This window comes from Siphateles boraxobius, unplaced genomic scaffold, assembly GCF_051911475.1.
Source record: "Siphateles boraxobius isolate OS27281-9 unplaced genomic scaffold, OSU_SipBor_1 20, whole genome shotgun sequence".
NCBI classification, from domain to species: Eukaryota; Metazoa; Chordata; class Actinopteri; order Cypriniformes; family Leuciscidae; genus Siphateles; species Siphateles boraxobius.
Window position 1 is genome coordinate 3,835,805 of NW_027508811.1, and position 16,665 is coordinate 3,852,469.

The following is a 16,665-nucleotide window of genomic DNA, read 5'->3' on the forward strand; positions in this document are numbered from 1 at the left end:
GGTAGCTATCAGGAGATTTTGGAGCACTTCATGCTTCAATCTGCTGAAAAGCTTTATGGAGATTTCATTTTTCAGCACGACCTGGCACCTGCTCACAGTGCCAAAACCACTGGTAAATGGTTTACTGACCATGGTATTACTGTGCTCAATTGGCCTGCCAACTCTCCTGACCTGAACCCCATAGAGAATCTGTGGGATATTGTGAAGAGAAAGTTGAGAGACGCAAGACCCAACACTCTGGATGAGCTTAAGGCCGCTATCGAAGCATCCTGGGCCTCCATAACACCTCAGCAGTGCCACAGGCTGATTGCCTCCATGCCACGCCGCATTGAAGCAGTCATTTCTGCAAAAGGATTCCCGACCAAGTATTGAGTGCATAACTGAGCATAATTATTTGAAGGTTGACTTTTTTGTATTAAAAACACTTATTTTATTGGTCGGATGAAATATGGTAATTTTTTGAGATTTTGGGTTTTCATGAGCTGTATGCCAAAATCATCAGTATTAAAACAATAAAAGACCTGATATATTTCAGTTGGTGTGCAATGAATCTAAATATATGAAAGTTAAATTCTTATCATTACATTATGGAAAATAATGAACTTTTTCACAATATGCTCATTTTTGGAGAAGGACCTGTATATAGCCTATTTAAAACTATTTTAAATTGTATAATATCTCATAATATTGCATTTTTACAGTATTTTTTGGTCAAATGAATGCAGCCTTTTCAGAGACATACCAAAATCTTAGCAACGTCAAACTTTTGAACGGTAATCGGTGTATAAATGCAGGGTCCTCTTCCACCTTTGAATAATAACTCCAAAATCAAGTGTATCAGTTGACACTAGGGGGAGTCCTTGCGCAGGATTCACAATACATTTTAAGTACATTCAAAAATAAGCTCCAATAGCCAACATAAATCTTGATATAATGTGACTGAATATTACTGTCTTAATTTCTGTAAATATCTAGTATCTCTAGAGCGTCAGACTATAAATATCCAAAATAACTGTAGCATCACAAAATGCTTTTCTTTCATCAGCAGCACTTCAAAGTGACCTGTGGTTTGTGTGATCACAGGCATTTCATTGCAAATGAGAATCATTAGAATCAGGGAAAATTCTATGGTGTCTAAAAGCAAATTTCAACTCTATCAGGAAAAAAACAAAGACTTATGCGACCTACAGCATATAACCAACCACCAGCCTGCTGTTGTGGCCTGGAGCCAGTGGTTTGTGGTCTGTGTGTATTGTTTATGAAAGTCTTCTGATAACACAGTTGTTGGTTAGAGGCCCAAGTCAGACCTTTCCAGGAAATGTGTGTTTCTTATACTGAATTGACTTTCTAAAGTATCTTCTTATTAAACTGTCTGTACACTTACAAAGTTCGCAATGCTTCGGTTTGCAGGTAGGGACCCTCGTTTATGCTACCGTGTTAGTGTGGGCTATTTTGAGCCTTGTTAATGGTATTAACTAGCGATTTTTATTTGTACTTATTCGATGCCCCATATACTAGGGTTATAAGCTAATCTGTGGTTAAACTAAAACTAACGTTAAAACTGGGTACATTTGATTATGAAAACGCATCCCAGAGTACAGTCAACCTGGTACCCATGTGTTATTTAGCCCTAGGCTCATTTTTGGCCAGAATTGTCCTTTAATATGTTAACTTGCTTTTCAGTCTTTATAATCTTTAATCAAAATATGTTAATTTACAGTCCTGTGGCTGTCTCACAATTTTATACAATAGAAATACAATAGATTAATGAATTATGAAAGTAAAATGGCTTCAGCTCCGATTGGTTTTGAAAGAATTTGATGAGAAATATGTGGGTTCTTACTGAGATTTCTGAATTTTGATTGCAGGCTTTAGAATCCTGGCAAACTTGAGAGAAGACATTGTTGTGATCTTTTTGGCCGAGTGCCAGTCATCTAAATTTTGAGATTTAATCCTGCATTTATATGCGGGAGGAGCGTAGTGTGTGAAGAGTGATGATCGGAGTTGCTCACAAGTGAAGAAGAAATGGTTTGCGTTTGTGTCGTTCCGAATTGTGGCAACAAAATGTGAAAATAAAAGAACTTATATTTTTATCGTCTTCCTTTCCATGACCTCGAGATTCTGCAGTTGTGACTAGTTGTTCTTCAACTTGATGTGCAAACTCCCATACAAGTACTATGTGCGAGACTTCAGCGCGAGACTACAGCTAGCCGTCTAAAACACTATTTAGGTGAATTTAAACAACGGCTGCTAAATGCGTCTTGTTCACATGTAAGGGCCCTGTTCATGTAGGACAGACATTTTAATTGCATTTTGTGTCTGTTAAGAGGCACAAAGACACTATTTATGTATATGCCCCCATAACTGCCGTTTTAGCTGAGTGGGAGCTCTGGGCATTAGCTGTAGCAGTTCCGTGTTGCAAGCACCAATCCGTTTTTTTTTTTTTTCTATAGACAGTACTCGCAAAGGTATAACGATCACGATTAACTCAAAAATTGCCCGGAGTTCTCCTTTAAAGGTCCACTGAAGTGCCTTGAAACACGCACCATAAATCAATGTGTTGATGTAATTTCCACTGAAACAGGAAGACAGGGCGGGACACATCGAACAGCTCCTCCCCCTTTTCAAAATACCTAATAATGTTTAGTTTATATCACAGCTCGGCCAGAGCTGTTGAGCTCGGTAAAGCTGCAGTTTCCTCCTTATCTCTAACCGTTTCTCCTCCTAATCTCCTCCATATCGCTTTACAATATCGAATTCTGTGCAACATTCGAATGGGTTTGATACATTTTCTGGTCCGCGCCGAATCGATCCGCTTTTTGCTATCATGTCTCTGGACCGGAGCAGACTGTGTACGCGTGACACTAATGTGAAACCAGACTTCATTCGCCCAAATGGAAAGCATATTTACACTGTCTGAATCGTTCCCTATCCCCTATATACTGTAGTGCACTATGTGCCATTCACAAAATAGTAAAAGTGTGAACAAATGATCGATTTTAGCCTCAGCCTCAGCATCTATTTATAATGTCGGGGGCGAGGCACTTAGATTCTAGAGAGCATTTTATTGGACAGAAAATCTGATGAGAAGTGGAGTGATCAAAATATTGATCCATATTGGTGGAGTTGAGAGACTGTAAGTTTTGAATGCTTATATCTTCTAAACGTGAAATTTGTCATTGTTTTGGAGCACACTAGCCTATAGATTACAGTATGGCTAACATATTCAAGCTAAATGCAAAACAACTTCAATTTTGATTTCATGGGGACTTTAAATTCGCAACTTCCGATGGAAACGGAGAAACAAATAAAATGTGTATCCTTTTGGATAAAAGCGTCTGCTAAATGACTAAATGTAAATAGAAGCTATTTTAAAGTAGTGACATGATCTTCACTTATTTTTTAAACAAATACAATTGTGCAGCAATATTGTAATTTACCACTTTGCTCTGAAGTCTGGCATTACATTTAAAAAACAAAGTCCAGTGCTTTATGCAGTGTTTCGTGAAAACCATGGCAGTATTTTCTCAGAAAGTGGTGCCCTTCATGGACGTGCGAGGCTTAAGTTATGAAACTAGCGACTCATGAATAGAGAGAGAAAACAGGAGGTGACGGTGGGGGTAAACCGGTGCTATAATTTGAAAAGGCAGTTGTTTATTGTTGAAGAGCATGTATTTATTTCATGACACCGCAAATTGTGGCTAAGGGCAGAGCCGGGTCTCGCTGGGTAATTACAGAGCTTGAGGCAGCGCCCCACCACAGCAGCGTCTCTTAAGAGCCTCTGCTTTCCCTTCACACACACACACGCACGCACGCACACACACACACACACACACACACAGTCAACGAGGACTTGCCATCTATGTCCATTAGATATACTGCACACACTTGCTGAGGAACCATCATCATGCTGATGTAGCCTCAGCTAATGATGCTTCTACTAGCATTGTATTATATTACTGTAGGTGAAGTAGTCAAAGTTTGGGTGCATTTGTCTGAATTTGTTTCTCGTGGTCTTATAAACATTACTGATCAAAAAGGTTTATGCTTTAAATTCTTGAAAGTACATTGTAGACAAAAGTTTGGGGTCAGTAAGCATTTACCGGTAGTTGATCAGAAATACAGTAAAACAGTAATATTGTAAAATAGTATTTCAAATTAAACTGTTTCTATCATATATTTTATAATGTAGCCTAATGTATTCCTTGCAAAGCTGAATTTTCAGTATCATTAGCCTACTCTTCAGTGTCACATGATCCTTTAGAAATCATTCTAATATGCTGATTTTCTGTTCAATAAATATTTCTGATTATTATCAGTATTGAAAATTTTCAGGATGTTATTTTTTGTCACTTTTGGTCAATACTTGTATTGAAGTATTTAAAAATAAAATAAATTTCTTTAGAAAACTAAATTTTTTATTGTAATTTTTTTGAATAGTTAATCCAGATGACTTTTAATTAGAGCTCAAAAATTTTAATTGCCACTTAATCTCACAGTTGTCATTTTATATTCTGTGTAATTGTGACTTTATAATTACCAGACGGTTTTTATATATCTGTTTTATATATAATAGCAAATCTATATCTCAAAATGTTACTAAATTCACAGTTGGGACTTTGTGAGTCACAATGTAACTCTTAATTTAGTAAATTCTCATGAAGTTGATAGAGTGAGTACAGCTATAATCTACTGTAGCCTATAAATATATATATATATATATATATATATATATCATTACATTATTCAGTTTGTGCTATTTTATAGTTTTTATGACTTTACCATTATTATAAAATGTGGGAGAACACTAATAATAAGGAATGAGTGGGTGTGTCCAAACTTTTGGCTGCCAGTGTATGTCACGTATGCCACCCATGATGAGTCACATATAATGTATATGTATATAGGTAGAAATAGCAATCTTTTTGATTTGAGGTGCTGATGTATATTTTTGGCCCTTTTTCTCTCTCTTCCAGTCAGTTGGCAAGATTTCTCTTTGATCTCCCCCCTCCCCCTCCTTTCTTGGTTTACCCAGTGGGAAGGACCTGCATTCAAGCACATAGTCACACCAACTTTGGCACAAAAACAACTAAATTGCTACTTGTCAATTGACAGTGAATATGTGAACAGAGGTTAGGTAATTAAGGAAATTGTTAAATATTTTCTCTTGATGGTAGGGCATTTTTTCCCTGTGGGTGTTTTAAAATTTCTCTTGTTTGTTTCTAAATCTGTGCATGGAAGTTACGGTAATTGTTTCTGAGGTACAGCCCACCTTGCTCACAGTTATGGATGTGATTTGCTAGAAATATGCCTGTGAATCTAAAACAGTCCTTCTGAGGTTTGTTAAAACTGAAATACACTATCAACAGAACATGCTAATTTTGTCACAAACTTTTCTCTCATAAAGCTCACAGACATGTAAACATTTAAAGTATGTACAAATAAAAACAAGTAGCTGTCCAGTTTATCTATAGAGTGACCAAACGATGTGTATGAAGTGAAAATGAGTCTTGAGATATTTAAGACAATCCTTACTGTGGTTTAAAGAGAAGGATGTCTTGCTTTTTTGGTAGTGAGGTTTGTGGTCAGCTCACTGAAGAAACATCTACTATGTGGTTATGCAGCCTCTTTTAGTTACTTGGAATTGTGACATACGGAGTTATTTAGGACTCGAGATCTTCCTGTGGCTTCGTGTTACAAAGTTGGCCATAACAACTTGTGAAACAATTAAAAATGTCAAACGATAATAGCAACTTCTTATTTGATGCGTTGCATACAACCCTTTGTTAAATGTATTTTTTTTTAATGAAAGTATAATAGAGTGAAGTTCAGATGAGTCTCCTTGACAAAGTGACATGCGTATGCTCTATAACAAACATATAGTCAAATAATTACAAATGCCTGGTTTATTTACTGATAATGAGTTTAGTATATCATAAGTTATTCAGAAGAAAATGATCACACGTGTATATATGTATACACTCACAAAAAAAAAAATTCAAAAGCTGCAGGGGCGGTACATAAATGTTACATGTTAGAACCTTTTAAAAGGTAAATTGTCATGAATGTATGTACTGTATAAAATTGAGTGCAAATATACTACAAAGCGAACAACTGCTAAAACATTCACAATTCTGCTTGAGAGGCATTAATGTGAAACACATTGAGATAAAGATGGAGACATCTGTGGGAGGGATGATGGGGGGTGGAGGGAGAGAGAGAGAGAGAGGGAGAGAGAGAGAGAGAGAGAGAGAGAGAGAGAGAGAGAGAGAGAGAGAGAGAGAGAGAGAGAGAGAGAGAGAGAGGGAGGGAGCGAGGGAGGAAAGGGACAGAGTGTATGTTCAACTTTCTCCTTCATTCATCTTCCTACAGTCTGTGACTGACGTGACTTATGTGTGGCTGGCAGGTGAGTGAAATTTGACTTTTAACTCTTTGGTGCGTCTGTTTGGGCTCCTAATGATATGATTTAAATATGTGTTTCTTCTTCTTCTCTTAGTGCATGCTTTATGTTATAGTGGGTTTTATTGATTGATTAATGAATTAAGCCCAAGATTTCTTGCCACTTGTTATGTGCATTTGATATACATTGATATCTATTTGTATATGCACAGATATCTATTTGTATCTCTGATAATGTGTCTCCATATAGAGATTGAGAAATAAGAGCTTATTATTCTTGTTTGTTGTTTGGATGCTTATAAAATCATGTTGCTTCTTAGGCCTACATAGACAAGGTTACTGTTATGACACCTCTACTGAAACTTTTCATCCCCCCAATGCAACATGTCTGTAACATGTCTACAAATCTGTTGGGTGAACCTCACTTAACCTGTTAAAAGCATGTCTGAGTCATAATTAACTCCAAAATGAAAAAGAAAGAAATCTGAAATAATATTTGGGACATTAAAGATGCGTCCCAATTCACTTACTTATTTGCTATTCAATGACGTTTTGTAGTATAAATAGTGCGAGTAGTGTTTTCACACAGAAAATCCCCAAAAGAAAAGTGCACTTTAAGTGCATTCACCTGACGCAGCTTTAGTTACGTAGCGTCAGGGGAGGGGCTAACAGACCTCGATGTTGATTGACAAAATAACCTTCATACTACTCTACACGGTTGAGTACAACTATAGTTGCATAAAATGTCCTACTTCCCACTTCTGAAGTTATGATTACGAGCTCGTCGCATTCAAGTGCTTTGTTGTCAGAAAGAACAGAAATAATGGAGGACAGGTTTATTCTTGCCTATTTATTGGGAAAATTGCATTGAAGCCAAAATTATACTTGCTGACAATTCTGGAATTTCAGTCAACTACGTCAAATTTTCGTTGTGTATAAAACATACAATATGCTTCAAATGGTTATTCATATATGCAATACTTTAACGACAAGACAAGGCGATGTAGCTGTTGTAGAAAAAAACTAATAAATAATTCCAGTCACAGCAGCAAAAGTTCTCCCCATGTTTGAAGTTTGTGGCCTGCCCAACTCGTGAATTTGGGTGTTAAAATTATTCCCAAGCTTCCCAGTGATAAATACGACTTGAGTGAATGTAATTTTAAATTTTTAACTAAAACTTGTATTTACAATAATTCTGATTGCACAAGAAGGCAGCATACATTCACAGTGTGTAAGTGCAGTGTTTAGTGCGTCATTTGGGATGCAACTTAAGATTTAAAAATATAAAAATAAATGTATTTTTATTTTATTTTATTTTATTAGTTTAGTTGTCATAATGCAAAAAATCCTAATGGTCTTCAAATAGATTTATTTGTCTTTATACAAAAAAAAATATTTTTTTCATTTTTGTTTTGATGTTGAAGTGAAATGTGGCCTAGCACACTAAGTCATTTTTTTCGTATTCGTCATTCGGTGGCTCTGAATTGTCAAAAAGCCTCTCAAAATGCTTGCAAGTTGCTACGGATACGAACCCGATCCTATTTTTCATGACGAATGAAAGTTTCGGAGGCAGTGTGTAGCCTAAACATGATTGACACAACAAGGTCGTATTTATTTTTTAACGTACGAAAATTCCGGACGAGAATTTCAGACTCGGTGTGCAAGGACCTTTAATATTTCCCAAATGGTCTTATTAACGGCGTTGTTTAATGTTCTGCTAATTTTTAAAACTTCTTTAAAAATTGCTTTTGCAAAACATGTTTAGACAAAGACTCCAGTCATATCAGTAGCTTAATAAAAGCAGTTTCATTTTACTTGTAGTGGGTCACCTCATGGAGGCTGCCATATTGTGATCACATGACTAGTTACTACTCAATTTATCTCTACCATTCACTAATATAACTGTTAATTTAATTTAGTAGTTCATTTATTAACATGGACCCCTGTTGTTTTCTATTCCAGAGGCCTCATCTGTGTGTAGTCATGATTCGGGCCATCTTTCCCTTGTGTGTTCTTACCTTCACACTCCTCTTTTTGTGCACGGATGCACATCCCGAATCTCCTGTCCGGTCAAGGCGTGCTCCCGCTGCCAAAGTGCGACTGGCAGGTATCGGCCACAGTGAAAACGAGGGACGAGTTGAAGTCCTGCACAATGGGTCGTGGGGCACCGTTTGCGACGACGAGGTTGACATTAAACTCGCTAATGTGGTTTGCAGGGAACTGGGTTTCCAAAGTGGCATAACATGGGCGCACAGTGCCAAGTACGGAGAGGGAGAGGGTGAGTGAATTTCTCTATTAAAATACATGTGGGTTATGAATCTCTTTTGACTCAAAATTTAAGATTTTGTCATCATTTAATCACCTTCATTGTTGTCCCAAACCTGTATGCCTTTCTTTATTTGGAAAGATGTTTAGAAGAATGTCAGTGCTGCTCTTTTACATACAATAAAAATGAATGATGAAAGCTGCCCTGCTCCAAATTTGAGTTTTTGGGTGAAATATCCCTTTAAGTATTTTAAACACTTGCTGTCTGAATAGCTGAGGTTTAAGAGTAATCTCTGTTATTTTCACATGTAACTGTGGATTATGTGAAAGGCTTGAGTGCAATTGCGTATGAAGGCGCATTGCTGTTTTAAATAGCTGTTTCACACTAGTGCAAGTGCACAGAGCTACTGTTCTTTACATCGCCCTAATCGCTCCCTATAATTTCACTTTAAGGCAGCTATAAAGACAGCCACTAACCCAAAGCATGTATAACACTTAGTTGGCAGGACAACATTGTCATTAAAACTAAAACAAACCCTTCAGACAGAGCTCTTTTGTAATGCTTTTGTTGGTGAAACTTCTTTCCCATATTAAAGAAGTATTGTGTAAATGAAGTCTGCAGACTTTTGCTGTATTCTTATGTACCTTTTCTTTAAAAAATTATTTTATGACAATAATTGAGCTATTGGTAGTGTCTCGCTTAAAAGTACAGTAGTTCACCAATAAATTGTCAGTATTTACTACTCCTCATGTCATTCCAAACCTTTATGACTTTCTTTTGAACACAAAATAAGTTTTAATAGTGATTATTAATAGTGATTTATTTACCGATTTGAGACTGAAGCTTTAAACTTAAAAAAATTTCAAAAGAACCATAAATGTCTCAGAAGTGGTCGGTGCAACTTGTAAGTTGTCTTCCAAGCAGGTATGATAACTATGTTATGAACAGACCAAAACTGAAGTCATTATTCAATGATAATCTTCTCCTTGAATGTTAATCAACTTGAGAACCATACTCTGATTCTAAATTCTGATACTAAAATGAATGATTTTTTGAACTGATTCACTGAAAATATTTGACTTATGATTAGTTTACTTTTCTTATGAACTTTCAAATATCAGGGTTTCTAGTGAATAACAACTTCAATTTTGATCTGTTCGTCACACAAAACGTATGACATAGCCTATGACTTCAGAAAGCTTGTAATATGAGTTGTATGGACTAATTTTGTCATAATTTTCTTTTTCAAATTCACCTTTTGTGTTGAAACGAGTTATTCAGGTTTGGAATGATATAATTTTCATATTTGGGTGAACTGTTCCTTTACAGTGCCTATATTATTCCTACTTTTGTTTCTGGGGTCTCATATTATAGGTTTACATGCATCCAAGGTTAAAAAAAAAACTAAACAAAAAATTATTTTTCTCTTAATGTACATTGGTGCATCACCTTTTTCCTCACAGTGTCTGAAATGGTTCGATCAAGATGTCTCTTGATGTCTCTGAACCCCTTCTTTCCAAGAGATTACTCTGCACTGATTGGTCAGATGGCCCAGTCTGTTGTGTTTGGTCTACCACTTACAGCGCACGGAAACAAAACGTCCTTTACCATATAATGATACCAGTAGTGATGCCATCGATTTTACCATATCAATTCAAGCCTGAGTCCACACTTTGGAAGTGCATGCAAAGTGGATTGCTTTTGCAGCGCAGAAAACAGTGTCTTCTCAACATGTTGACAACACGAACCAACATTTTCTAGGCCTCTGCTACAACTACAGTGTTTGAGTGCAGATCAAAGTAGAAGTTGTTTGTGGCTGCCAATAAGGACCAACGAATGGCGTTATGCAAATTTGTTACAAAGTTACAGTACGTAGGTTCAAGGAAGGAAGGCCCTCCTTACACCTGATATTAAGATGCGTTTTGGTTGATCGGATCACAAGTGGATGATGCTAAATACAGGTGTAAACAGGGTCTAAAACATTTTGAGCTTGTCCACTTTCAACCACTTCCAGTGTTAGTCGAAAACCCATTCGACCACATTGCTTTCATACTGTAAATGCTCATGTGGTTGAATGCATTCGAACAGCCTCAAAAGACCGACTACTCTCCTTCTACTGACCTAATGCGTAAACATGGGAAGCGCACTAGACAGATAGGATTGAAACTTTGTCGGATGAAGACCCAAGTTTGGTTTAAAGACGAAAAACGTACCAAGCACAATGTTATCTCACCATTCCTGATTTCTAACACACACTCACTGTGTTTGGCGTGGGCTTGCGGCTCTCAGAGCATTAAAGGATTAGTTCACCTCAAAATGAAAATTTCCTAATAATTTACTCACCACAATGCCATCCAAGATATCCATGTCTTTCTATCCTCAGCGGAAGAGCAATTAAGTTTTTTGAGGAAAACAAATGTGGATTTTTCTTCGAATAATGGACTTCAATGACAACCAACATTTTGAAGTCCAAATCAATGCAGTTTCAAAGGTCTTTGAAGTGCTTCAGCGGACTGTGCAGGATCGCAGCTGAGGAGGAGAGTCTTTTCTCATGAAACGATTGGTCATTTAAAAAAAAAACAAAAAAAAACTTTTCAACTACAATTGTTCGGATTGAGCTGATCTGCAATGCGCCGGGAACTACGTCATCACGTAGAAAGGTCATTCTCGATGTCGCCGGCGCCAGCAGAAGTACCGCCCCACTGTTTACAAAGCGACCAATACAATTTGAACTATCCTCCTTCGCATGGTCGAGTGGGGCGGTACTTCATTGAAGTCCATTATTCAAAGAAAAATCCAGAACTGTATCCCTCAAAAAATTTAATTTATCTTCCACTGAGGAAAGAAAGACATGGATATCTTGGATGGCATTGGGGTGAGTAAATTATTAGGAAATTTTCATTTTGAGGTGAACTTATCCTTTAACGAAATTGGCTGCCATCCTTGTTTTTTTCCGTCGTCTCTGGTCACATTCATATTTAAATTGCGCAATCTTATTTTGTCCATTGGATCGAAAGATCTAAAAAAAAACGTACATTTACCTGCCCATATACCCTCCCCTCGAAGAAATCAGGACAGAAGTGGTTGAAAGTGGAAAAAAGACAGCAGGTGTAAACGGGAATGTGTCTCTCTCATCTATACTGATGATCCGATCGATCAAAACCCATGTTAGACAAACCCACCTTACCCACCCAAGACATTTTACATTCACAACCAGCTATATTACACACTACATGAAAGGTAATATCCAAAAAAGCATAATAAGGGCATTTTAAGACCCATAACTGATGTTTTATTCATCTAGTGCCTTTGTAATATGTAACTTCTGCCACAGGCTCCATTTGGATGGATAATGTGAGGTGTGAAGGAACAGAGAAAACACTGAAAGACTGCAAGTCGAACGGGTGGGGTGTTCATGACTGCAAACACACTGAGGATCTCGGGGTGGTCTGTAGTCCAGAGAGAAGGCTGGACCAAGTGCATCCTGGAGTCACCAGAAGAGGGCACACCATCGCTCTCAGACCAAACACAGTCCCCTCCAACCGTTGGCAGGACATTTACTCCAGTTCAAGAACACATGCACATCTCAGGCAAGGCAATGGACATTCCCAGGATCATACCGGATGGGATCAATTCTCCAGACAGCAGTTTAATAATCCGGTAAACAGAGAATGAAGTAGATATGAAATGCTTATGATTAAGTCTAAACCAAATCCTGACCTTGACGTTTTAATCCATAAGTAATATCATCTGCAAATTTAAATTTAGATTTAGTTGAAAATTTAAACATTTCATGTTGTTCCAAATTCATCTTACTTGCCTTCTTCGGTGGAACACAAAATAAAACTTTTTAAAGTATATCCTACTTGGAATCTAGTGAATCTGTTGCAATTGACCACTTTTTCCAATACTTTTAAAGTACTTTTCTGCCATTTTTATGCATTACACATGAACGAATAAAGGGTTTGGATCAATATGAGGTAAACAATTAGATGTTTCATTGTTGGGCAAACTTGTAGGTATGCTCCTGAGAAAATGTTTTCAATCTTCCTCTAGTCTGCCAGTAGGGTGAAGATTGAGGAAGTCCGTCTCAAGCCAGTCTTGATGGTTACAAAGAGGCGCACTCTTATCACGGAGGGTGCGGTGGAAGTAAAGCATGCTGGGAGATGGAGACAGGTGTGTGACAAAGGCTGGAGTTTGAATAGCAGCAGAGTTGTGTGTGGGATGCTTGGCTTTCCTGACGCGGAGCAGCCCAACATGAACACCTACAAGTGAGTCTTCCACTTCTAATGAAAAATATAACATGTGCACTGGCATTATTCTCTGAGGTTTTGGTCCTGAGATAATTTGTATTATATTAAAATCCAACATTAACGCTAATTCCCTGTTATTGGATGATATTAGTTTTGTGAATTTCATTGTGTTAGTACAGGGTTTCCCAGCTTTTTGACTAATAATATAAAATCTAGTCCAGACTGCAGCATATTCTCTCCAAAAACTGCCCACTTGGACAGGAAAAGACTGTCTGGTTCACATGTAGCAGAATTGTAGCAGCCAGCAACAGTTTCATTTTTTCATGCTTTTTAAGTAAGGGTAAATACAGGTTAAATTTGGTATCATATTGATGTTGAAATAAAAATTCTAAATTTTAGGGTTTGTTTTGTTTTTGAACATTTTTAAAGTCTCTTATGCTCACCAAGGCTGCATTTATTTAATACAAAAATACAATAAAAAGATTATTATTGTGAAATATTATTAATTATAACTACATGTAACATGTAAAAATGACACTGCAAAATAAAGTGTTACCAAATATTTTATAGTATAAAAGTATATAAAAGTAATTTCTTTCACACACACACACACACACACACACACACACACACACACACACACACACACACACACACACACACACACACACACACACACACACACACACACACACACACACACACACACACACACACACACACACACACACACACACACACACACATATATATATTTGAGGAAAAATTATACTTAATAATTTCAATTTCAGTATAATTTAAGGAAAAATATATATAAAAAGTCTGGTTCCTGTTATTCAAGGAGTCCTATCTTTATTTCTTTTTTTCCCCTTGTTTTGTTTGTTTTTGGATTTGCTATGTTTGTTGGACCACACAGGATGATGTGAGGATGATATTGGAAGTAGAAAAAGTTCATTTCTAAGCACAAAAAGATGTTTGTCTCTGCATGTAGTGGAAGATTCATCTCCTTTGTTGGTTGGAATAGCACGTCTGATTCCCTTATCTCTGTTCCCCAGGCACCTTTCACAAACTCGAGCACTTAAGCAATGATTAAAAGATCTTTCAAACGTACTGATGCTATCTAGACCTCAGTGCTAGTGAAATGAACGGTCTGTTCTGAACGCTTAGATTTAAGTAAGAAGTCTAATATTCCTGCTGATTGTTATTGGAAAAGGACATCAGTTTAAAGCCTTCAAAGTGTCTGTTGTTGGAGAAAGAGTTTCAAGTTTGTTTAATGATTTTATTGACATTGTCACCCTTGACTTTCTCCTGCTTCCTTAGTTACTTCCAACCAAGCTGTACTTTCACAGTCTTATCTTTATTGATCAGTTATTTTAAGTATGTAAAGAGCAGATTACTGTTGGGAGTTTCTGGGCTATATTTCACCTTTAGCTCTTATTCTAAAAGGGCATATTTCTTGGAGAAATTATGTGCTCATGTTTGTTGTCTTTACCTATATACCCATCAACTTACCTTTTCACCAACATAATCTATCTATCTATCTATCTATCTATCTATCTATCTATCTATCTATCTATCTATCTATCTATCTATCTATCTATCTATCTATCTATCTATCTATCTATCTATCTATCTATCTATCTATCTATCTATCTATCTATCTATCTATCTATCTATCTATCTATCTATCTATCGTTAGTTTACTCGCATTGGGTTAGACCTACGTACATAGCCACTGTCAAAGTTATGTTCAGTTTGTCTTAGACTTTTAGTTTGTTTTCATTAATTCTCATGTTCCTTTGTTTGATATTCCCAAACATGTAGCATGTTCCTATAGTTACTCCATTATGAGTTTGTTTGGTTCAGCTGATTAATTAATCATCTTGTTTGCGTCACTATATCAATTGTTACTTCGCATTCATTCTCTGTCTGGTCTGTCTTACGATTAAGTGTGATGCCACCTTCTGTTTACCTTTTGGATATTTGTTATTTACCTTACGTTGGAACTTTATTCCTCTTATTCTTTGGGGTGCGGACTGGTGGGGCAGTGAACCCGAGGTTACCCTGTGAGTCAGTCCTAGAGCTCCTCCTGTCCGAATTTAGGGAAAAACTGGGTCTATTGGAGACGTCCAATAGATTTCCTAGGCGCGCAGAAAGAACACCACAGACACAGTGTAATCACCATGGGAAAATCTCACAGTAAAACAAGCAGCTGTGCAAAATATGTACTTGTTTTGCCAGATGTGAAGCTTATCTATGTATAATATTTTTACTATTTTAATACTTTTTATAACTGTATCCACTGTACGTCGAACTGATTGCACTGTATTTCTCCTTTTGATTCTAAACTGAACTCATATTGTACGAAATGAGCTATATAAATAAACTTGCCTTGTCTTCATCTGTTTGCCTGCAACCACTTGTGACAGTCAGCCTATCATTCACCTACTTGCCTACCTATCTTTTCACCTTTCAACCCGTATACCTACCTACTTTTTTTAACCTACTTTACTCATCCATATATCCACCAACCAACTTGCTGTACTTGCCCATCTAAAGAATCTACCTTCCTATATATTTTCGTCCTCTCCTACCTGCTTACTTGGATAACTACCTATCATTTACCTAATTGCCTACATATCTTCTTATTTTTTTACCTTGCTTTGTACTTACCTACCTACCTACCTTTTTACTTGCCTAACTACTTATAGACCTATCCACATTATCCATCTGCCTGCCTACATATTTTCGTCTCCTGCAACCTAGTTACCTACCTATCAATCTTTTTACCCTTCTAGTTATCTACCAATCATTTACGTACCAACCTATCTTTTAACTATACCTACCTGCCTACTTAGTCAACTGCCTACTTACCTACCTATCTACCTATTTTTTTACCCTCCTGTACCTACAGTACCTACCTACCTATTTTTTACACTCCTACCAAACTGCCTACTGTACCTTTTTTACCTACTTAAATACGTATCCTCCTATCTGCTTTCCTACTTATTGTCATCCCCCTCATGTCTACTTACCTTCTTGTTTAACTAAGGCCCCATCCACACTACTACGTTTTAGTTTAGAAACAGAGACTTTTTGCTACGTTTCACCTCCCGTCCAGACTAAAACGGCAAAAACGAAGACCTAAAACGGAAAAGTTTAGAAACGCTGCCGACCCCGTTTTGCGTTTTGAATCTCCGGAGGGCGTTTTAGTGAAGATGGGTCAAAACGGAGGACTTTAGAAATGATGACGCAGAGGCTCACGCTCGGCTCTCTGATTGGGTGTCATACAACGGAAGAAAACATACAACAACAGCCTGGACTACCAGTTACGTTAGTGCAAGTAAATTATGCATTTTACAATGCTATAACTGCCTACATGCACCGGAGGCAAGCTATTATTCGAGCGATCTGTGACAATTCCCTTGTGCAGCGGAGGTATCGAACGTACATGGAGCATCGGTGTTGGGTTAAGCCGGGAAGAACCAGCGCATGGTTGGATAATTTTATCAATGAAGTTGTAGTTCCTGAGGAATGGTGCGAAAACTTTCGAAAGTCCAGATCGGCACTTATCAACCTCAGCGAAATCTGAGGAATAGTCAATCCGCTTCCTGTTTACACCGGCACGCGCATGCCCAGTGTAGGTGAAGGGTGAGGTGATTGTTTTAATGTGGACAGAGATCAGTTCTAATACGCAGCTAAAACGCTGGTGTGGATGGAGATCGTATTCGTTTGAATTCTCAGTTT

The 16,665-nt window shown here is 37.3% G+C and overlaps 1 protein-coding gene across 1 annotated transcript in view; it reads left to right on the top strand.

Annotated features, from left to right (window-relative positions):
- Positions 1–6,284: 6,284 nt before the first annotated feature.
- The window catches only part of loxl4 (lysyl oxidase-like 4), a 38,423-nt gene continuing 28,042 nt past the window's right edge, over positions 6,285–16,665 (top strand). Inside the window, exons 1-4 of the mRNA XM_077236408.1 lie at positions 6,285–6,406; positions 8,362–8,677; positions 12,000–12,325; positions 12,722–12,936. Coding sequence (XP_077092523.1) covers positions 6,392–6,406; positions 8,362–8,677; positions 12,000–12,325; positions 12,722–12,936 — 872 coding nt within the window. The 5' untranslated portion in view covers positions 6,285–6,391. The remainder of the gene's footprint in view (positions 6,407–8,361; positions 8,678–11,999; positions 12,326–12,721; positions 12,937–16,665) is intronic.